The sequence below is a fragment of the Ammospiza nelsoni genome, chromosome 11, assembly GCF_027579445.1.
Source record: "Ammospiza nelsoni isolate bAmmNel1 chromosome 11, bAmmNel1.pri, whole genome shotgun sequence".
Classification (NCBI taxonomy): Eukaryota; Metazoa; Chordata; class Aves; order Passeriformes; family Passerellidae; genus Ammospiza; species Ammospiza nelsoni.
This window is the reverse complement of record NC_080643.1, coordinates 19,347,357-19,355,543: the sequence shown is the minus strand read 5'-3', so window position 1 is coordinate 19,355,543 and position 8,187 is coordinate 19,347,357. Positions and strand designations below refer to the sequence as shown.

The following is an 8,187-nucleotide window of genomic DNA, read 5'->3' as shown; positions in this document are numbered from 1 at the left end:
TCACAAAAACTTCACATGGATTCTCTCTGTGGATAAAAAAACTACTTTCATACCCTAACAAGATTATAGCAGATTATAACTTTTTTTTTTTTTTTTTTTTTTTTCCAAATTGGCTCTTAATAAATCCTCTTAAATGAAGAATCCTCATTCGGCCTACAAAAAGCCCTAAAATCAGAAATGCAAATGCCTGGTGCTTCTGGCAGCCACTCCCTGCACACCCCGAGCTCCACAGGGAGCTGGAGCACTGGGCAGGAGACAGGGCTGGGGACTCAGCAGGAACAGCTGGGCACATCTGGGCACCTCTGCCACCCCTAGGACACCTGGAGGAACACAGGACTAACTGAGAATATATCTTGGTTTGGAAAGACAGGAGTCTGCTAAGGAAGGCAGGAGCTTCCCCTGAAATGGAGAATGTAACCCCCCACCTTCAGAATTGTTATAATTGTTATAAATTTTAAATTAAGGGGCTCTCAGGCAAAAAATATGGGAGCAGGAAATAACAGTTCTTTAATAGGGAAGAAAATAAAAGGATAAAATAAGCAATGCAGTAAACTAAAACAACACTGACAGAGTCAGAACACAACCTGACACCCTGTGGCTCAGGGTGTTGGTGGCAGTCCCATTGGAATTGTGGCTCAGCCCTCCTGCAGTGTCAGGTGTTGTTCTGCTGGAGCAGGAATCCTGTAGAAAGGTGCAGTCTTCCTCTGAAGATCCAGGGGAAGAGAGCAGCTGTTCCTCTGGGAAAGCCAGTGGAGAAGCTGTGCAGTTATTCCAGAATCTCCAAATTATATCCAGGTTGGAATGCCTGGCTCCTCCCTCTGGGCTCACATCTCCCAATGGGATGTTATAGTTCTTATCAGCCATGCAGCAACATTCAAGAGCTGTTATCAGCAAATGTCTCCCCGACTGTGGAAGAGATAAGGAAAACTGCCCACTGAACAGAAGAGAACTGCCATACAGATGGTAAATAAAATACAATTTGCTTGACAATCCAGGACAGGATAGCACAGAATGGGAGTGTGGAGTCCAGCCACCCAGATATTGTCAGTGCAGAAGGACATAGCATTTAATTTCTCTGTGTGACAGAAGGTTTTGATCCTGTGGCAGCACTCCTGAAGGCACAGAGGCACAGGCTGTGCGGGCACAGGGCACACAGACATTCATGGAATCATGGATGTGCTCCCCACGGACAGGGGAAGCACCCTGAGGATGGCAGCACCATGAGCAGTGCACTCACAGCCATCCCCACCTGACAGGAGTGATGAACTGCTCACCTCAGCACAGGAGGAATCATCTCCTCATCTCATTGAAAAGATCAAAATTCTGACAGGCTCTGAAGTGTTTTTGTCTTTTCCCCCTGGCACTGTCTGAATTGCCTTTTCAAATGCTAAAGAGCAGAGATACACAGTAAAGCATTTTCTTAAGGAAATTCTTAACAAAGTTCCAGCTCCTGGTAACTCATTAGACCTAATGAAGAAAAGTCCTTTAAAAATAAGTAAAAATTAGACATGAAGAATTGCTGCCAGGATAATTTATACACCAGAAATTTCCTTTCCTCCCAGGAGCAGCCAGTTATAAAGAAAGGACAGCTCAAAACCACAGGTCTGCTGCACATCTGCAGCATGAAACCCTCACCTGGGCCTCGTTTCCAAAAGCAGAACAGAGCTCCAAGCCTGTCCCCAAACCAACACTGCCCAGAACTGGCCTGAATGGAACAGCAGACCCACAACCAGCTGGGTTTCCAAGTGCCAGCTGCCATCAGAATTCTTGTGGGCTCATGGCTGGTACCTAAAGCAAAGGAAAACTTACATCCAAACCTTTGCACACACAATGAAATTGAAAAGTAAATTCTGTTTTTGCTTTCCCTTCACACAGACATGGCATTCTGTGTTCAGATGAACAGATACATGTGTATTACAAACTTGTGTCACCCTAATTTACTGGCTTTGCAGGGAAATACACACAGGTATTTCAGAAACCTTCCTTTCACTAGTTTATCATTTTTGAACATGAGTTACCCAAAATAAACACTATATTTTGGGTGACTTCAACACAATTTCATCTCTTTCAATTCCATGTCATTAATATTTCCTTTCTCTGTTCCTGTCTTTCTCTATCCCTTAATGATGTCACCTGCCTACCATGGTTATTTTGATGTTATGGTGTCCTTTTATAAGTTTTATTGAATGGTGAAAAGGCAGATATTAAACAAACTTGGCTGAATAATACAGAAAAACTCAATTTCACAGGCAAACTTCATTTCCTTCATCTGCTGGGGCTTGTGTGTCTCAGCAGCTCAGGCCCAAAATAACTTTTATACCTGGAGATTTTCTGGAGATAAAAAAACCCCACAAATTTCAGATGAGTTTTTCCAGATTCTGTCAGATGCAATAGGAAAAATACATTAGGAACAAAACAAGAATCCCAAAGCATTTCCTCTTGCCTGCAGCAAGCACCAGACCCACCCCAAGCACTTGATGCCACAGCACAACCATAAATAGCAGCTCTGGGCTGCTGCCCCATCCTGCACAGGAAAAGCTGCCCTGCCACACTTCCCTGGGACTCTGAGCACTCAGCCTGCCCGGCCAGCCCCACTGCAGCACGGGGACAGGGGCCAGACAGGGTAAGTGTCAGCCAGCACCTCCCCAGCTCTCCCTTCTGCATTTCTGACACAGTTCTGGTTTCTCTTTGAGTTTGGGTTTCTTGCTGCTTCTATATTTAATCAGAAGACATCATCTTCTTTTCCATAAATAACAATTAACTTATTTTAGCCAGCTGTCATAGTCTGTCCTTCTGAGACGTTTACTTTGGGAAAAAGAGCTCTGGTAGTTTTCTTGAAAAATCACAGATGAGTATCTGGGTTCAGAGCAAAAATACCCAGTCCTAGAACAAACCAAAATGTAGTGTATGTACCAATGTCAAAACTGGTTAATGAACCATTCTAGCAAAAAAAACCTGGGGGTGGGGAGCTGGGTGGAAGCACAATACAGAAGGTAAACGATGACTATCATGAGCAGAGTTAAGTCTGGGCAGTCATAGAGGAACATGTGGAAAAGAGAATAAGCAACAGGTGGCACAGGACACAAAGAGGAACCACAGGGTATTTGTCAACTCACTGACAAATACACAGGAGATGGGTAAGATGAGTATTTCAGCTTCAGAAAGAAAGAAGATTTTCAGACATTTACAATTATTCAATCCCTTAAGCTTCAGTTTGAAAACTGGTTTAAACACACAATTGTAACTCTAGATCTATGACAATATGAAAGCAGAATAGAAACCTTTACCTAAAACTAAACTGGTTTTCCCCATCAACTCCTGGTGATGTTCTGGCCCAGAATTTCGATCAATAATATTTTTTGTACAATTATGAAGGGAAAACAATGAACCAGAGAGGAAAAGGAAGAACTGTGCTCTGTCTTCAGTGTTTGTGCTGAAGTTGGGGAGAGTGATTCTGTGGGACGTACAGAAAGCTAAACATTTGTCATAGTTGAGACAGAGACAATACAAAGCAACACACTCCATTTCCAGAAGGCTTCAAACCCTGTTTTAATTCTAGCATGCAGGCTTGTTCTACATTCTTATAAAGCTCATAAGTTTACACTTCACTCACTGGTCATGAGAGACAAGCCAAGTGTTTATCGGAATAACCAGTTACAGGTTTCACTTATCTTTCTTTCTTTCTTGGCTTCTATGACAACAACCTTGGTAGGGAATTCTTTCAGGGGTAAACATGGATCCTCTTGTCAAACTTTTCTCGATGGCTCACAGAGGTCACTGTAAAACCTCTTCCACAAAGATTTTATTCCAGAAACCTAAACCTGGGCGACTAATAACCGCTATAGAACCACGCTAACAAACCTCACTTCTTGTTGTTTGTGCAGCTGGAGATGGAGCTGCTGGCCGTGCTGGGCTGTGCCCTGCTGCTCCCCACGGTGCTGGGGGAGGATTGTCCATCCCAGTGCAGCTGCTGGTCCCTGGGGGAGCCCTGGGGGACAGGGGTGGACTGCAGCTCTCGGGGGCTGCGCGCCCTGCCCGCCCTGCCCCGCCTGACCCGCATCCTGCACCTGCACAACAACAGCCTGGCCTCCATCCCCGCCGGGGCCCTGGACAGCCTGGGCCACCTGCAGGAGCTGCGGCTGTGGGACAACCCCTGGCACTGTGACTGTCACATCCTGTACCTGAAGCTGTGGCTGCAGGATTTCTCTGTGCCCGCGCTCGCCCGGCTGCACTGCGCCAGCCCCGCTCCGCTCAGGATGAAGCCCCTGGGGCAGCTGACTGGGAATGACCTGGGTGTCTGTGCCAGGCTTCTCCCGACCAAGTGTCTCCAGTTCTTCTGGAGAGACCTCTTTTTAATTGCTGGAGCAGTAATTACCCTCCTTCTAGTGGCGTGGGCTCTGAAGCTCTCCAAAAAGCTGGTGTGCCAGCTCCACCTCGGGAGCCGGCGGCTGAGGAGGAGCATCCCCAAAACCCACAAGGTACTGTGAGCTCTTCCCTGCCCTGGGAAAGAAACTCCAAACTCCTCCACAACAAAAAAGCACTGGCAGCACTGGTTTGAATAGTCAGTGCTAAAAAAGCCCAAAGTCTGGGTTCTCAGGAGAGCTGGATTTAATTTTTGTCCAAAAAGAAGCTTGGTGAAGTTTGGACAGACAACTTCTGTTGCAGACATCTTTCAGGAAAAATCCTTTCCTTAGGATTTTTCCTCCTGAGAAGCTAAGAGGCCTCAAGAACAAAATGTAAACAATTGTTATCTGCTGCTGTGGAATGCAACAGGTGCATCTGTGATTGGTCTCATGTGGTTGTTTGTAATTAATGGCCAATCACAGTCAGCTGGCTCGGGCTCTCTGTCCAAGCCACAAACCTTTGTTATAATTCCTTTCTATTCTTATCTTAGCCAGCCTTCTGATGAAACCTTTTCTTCTATTCTTTTAGTATAGTTTTAATGTAATATATATAATAAAATAATAAATCAGCCTTCTGAAACACGGAGTCAGATCCTAGTCTCTTCCCTCATCCAAGAACCCCTGTGAACACCGTCACAAACTTCCACCCTGCCGCCATCTGCTCATGTGAAGAGCAGATTCCACATTTTTAAAAATCATTTAACTTTCTGTTTTCCCACTGAACTCTCAGTTCTTATAGAAAGAAGATTTACACCTCTACACTTGTTAATAAATGGAGATGAACACCAATTGTATTATTTTAACAACTCTTTTCTCACTGTGAGTTTACAACCCATCAGTGTCTCTCGGTGTCCCAGGGGGCCTGGCAGGACCGTTCCTGTGTGCAGGAAAACTCACCCCTCTTCCTCAGGTTCAGGAGCTTCAAAAGCACCCAGATTACACAGAACAGACACTGAATGCATCCCTGATTGAATGCAGTTAAAGACGGACTGGGAATGACAATATAATCAGCAAAAAATTTAAATCTTCTGGAATTTCCTGGAGGGTGAACAATAATAAAGCATTCTGTGTGGAACTGAAATAATGGATGCTTATTGAACATTCATATTGACCCAAATTTGATCTCTTTCATGATTCTAAATATTTCTGATTAAATTTCTAACATATTTCCAGAACTTGTCCTTTGGAAATAATTTTAGAATATTTCCCCTGTACTGAGCTTTTCAGTGTTTTAAAAGACAACAAGCACTCTGTACAAATGCAGAATATTACAGAAGAAATGCACTCTGCCATCTCTCATGGAATTTCCTACATCACATTTTTTGTTTCCCCAAAATGAAATAAATCATTCACACTAAAAGCTTATCACTCTCTTCTGTGCCTATAAACTAGATATGCATGGAATAGTGAACTGCTTTACTACATGGCTTCAATAGTACAAATATTTTTAAAATGAGCAATTAGTGAACATTTCTGCTTACACCAACCAACACATCAAATAAGGTGCACAGAATACACAGGATGAACAGGAAAAGAATAATTGAGAGAACTTTTCTGTCCTTCTAAGAGGAAAGAGGAGGGAATCTCTTCCATGGCAGTAGTTCACATTCTACCAAAACAGCCTTGCATTTATAACTTTTCATCCATTTGGGGTTTATCTGGGAAAAGAACCCTCTGCAAAGGGGACAGCTGGAACTAACTGAGGGTCAAAAGCAACACTCAGTGTTTATCTGGCAGGGCCACTGTGTCATGCTTAGCCACAAACTCCATCAAACTGCATAAATAACACCACAGCTGCTAACAACGTGCAAAGGCAGGAAAATATGTCGGCTATCAAAATGAAACACGCAGGCAGCACTCCCAAAATGGGTTTGGGACACCCCAGAAACTGTCACTGCATCCTTCCTGCCTGCAAGGGGCAAACTGGTGGTGGCTGTATCTGCTGGCACAGTCTGGGAACACAGGTGTGACTGCTGGGATGATTAAAATAAAATAAAATAAAATAAAATAAAATAAAATAAAATAAAATAAAATAAAATAAAATAAAATAAAATAAAATAAAATAAAATAAAATAAAATAAAATAAAATAAAATAAAATGAGGTTTGCTTCCACAGTGGGCAGGACAAGTCATCAGAGTCCGCATTATTGACCAAAACCTCACAGTAGCACACAGAGAAGGTTTGTGTGAATAGCAATTCTGGATGAACAGCAATTCTGTGTAGACTGAAACTCAGTTAAGGTATTTAATTGAGGAATATTTGCAGGTTTCATTTATTAAATAGCACAGTATGTGAATCACCTTTTTGCCTATAAATTCTCTATATTTTGTTAACACTGGAGCAAACAGCATTGCTCAAGCTGAACTTGCTTTCCTTCTGCCAGGCTTTAATTAGAGTTTATTCCAGGTTTTAGCTCATGCACCAGGGCAGTTTGCAAGGCTCCATCATCACAAAACACTGCTCTCCTCTGTGCTACAGGGCCACCATCCTGACAGAACGTGGTTATTATGATTAATATGATCATTAATGTGTTAACAGCCAGCTCTGGAGCTCCCTGGAGCACAAGGCAGCTCATTCCCAAAGAACCACCCTGCCTCAGCTCAGAGCAGGCTGAATAAAACAGCCCCAGCTCTGCACAATGGAATAAAACAGCCCAGCCAATGGAATAAAACAGCCCCAGCTCTGCACAATGAAATAAAACAGCCCAGCCAATGGAATAAAACAGCCCCAGCTCTGCACAATGAAATAAAACAGCCCAGCCAATGGAATAAAACAGCCCCAGCTCTGCCCAGTGGAATAAACCAGCCCAGCCAATAGAATAAAACAGCCCAGCTTTGCCCAATGAAACAAAACAGCCCAGTCAATGGAATAAAACATCCCAGCTCTGCCCAATATAAAAAAAACAGCCCAGCTCTGCCCAATGGAATAAAAGTGGCTCTGCCCAATGAAATAAAACATCCCAGCTCTGCCCCATGGAATAAACCAGCCAAACTCTGCCCAGTTAAATAAAACAGCTCAGCTCTGCCCAATGGGATAAAAGTGGCTCTGCCCCATGGAATAAAACATCCCAGCTCTGCCCAGTGATATAAAAGTGGCTCTGCCCAGTGAAATAAACCAGCCCAGCTCTGCTCTATGGAATTATGCCCAATAAATTAAATCATCCCAACTCTGCCCAATGCAATAAACCAGCCCAGCTCAGCCCCATGGAATAGAAGTGTCTCTGCCCTGTGGAGCTCTCTGGTTTGCAGCACTGATGTTGCTCCTCTGGGTGCAGCCACTCTGGGGCTGCCTGCTGCAGTCAGCTACAAACACTCTTTTCTGCACCAGAACTGAAAGAATTGAAGCACTTCTGCTTGTTTATAGGACAGAAGGATTTCCAAATCCAGAAAGAAAGCAGCAGCAGCTGCTGCTGTGGCCACTGGAGCTCCTGGGAGAGCACAGCAGGAGCAGGGGAGCCTGGGGAGGAGCAGCCCAAAAGGTGCCAAGGGTGGAGCTGAGCAAGTGGGGAAAACAGTGGCATTGCCATGGACGCCTGATATGCCTGCTTTTATATATTTTTTTTTTATTTTATTTTCATTTTTAGTAGGAAATACCTTCCTCTTGCCTGTGCAGGGCAGTGACAACTGCCAGCAGCTCCAATCCAGGTGGCAGTGCCAGGGAGGGCTGGGCACCTGGACAGTGCAGGAGGTGCCATGGCTTGGGGAATGCAGCCAGCTCGAACCCTCCTGCCCTGGCAGGAGCAGCTGCTTGTGCAGAGGAGCAAAAGTGCATGCTTGTTATTTT

The 8,187-nt window shown here is 44.4% G+C and overlaps 1 protein-coding gene across 1 annotated transcript; it reads left to right on the top strand.

The window, feature by feature from the left end:
- Positions 1-2,522: 2,522 nt before the first annotated feature.
- Positions 2,523-4,983, top strand: GP9 (glycoprotein IX platelet). The gene is made up of 2 exons (XM_059480309.1): positions 2,523-2,623; positions 3,885-4,983. Exon 2 carries the CDS (start codon positions 3,891-3,893, stop codon positions 4,485-4,487), a length of 597 nt encoding a protein of 198 aa, XP_059336292.1. The 5' UTR covers positions 2,523-2,623; positions 3,885-3,890; the 3' UTR covers positions 4,488-4,983.
- Positions 4,984-8,187: the final 3,204 nt, after the last annotated feature.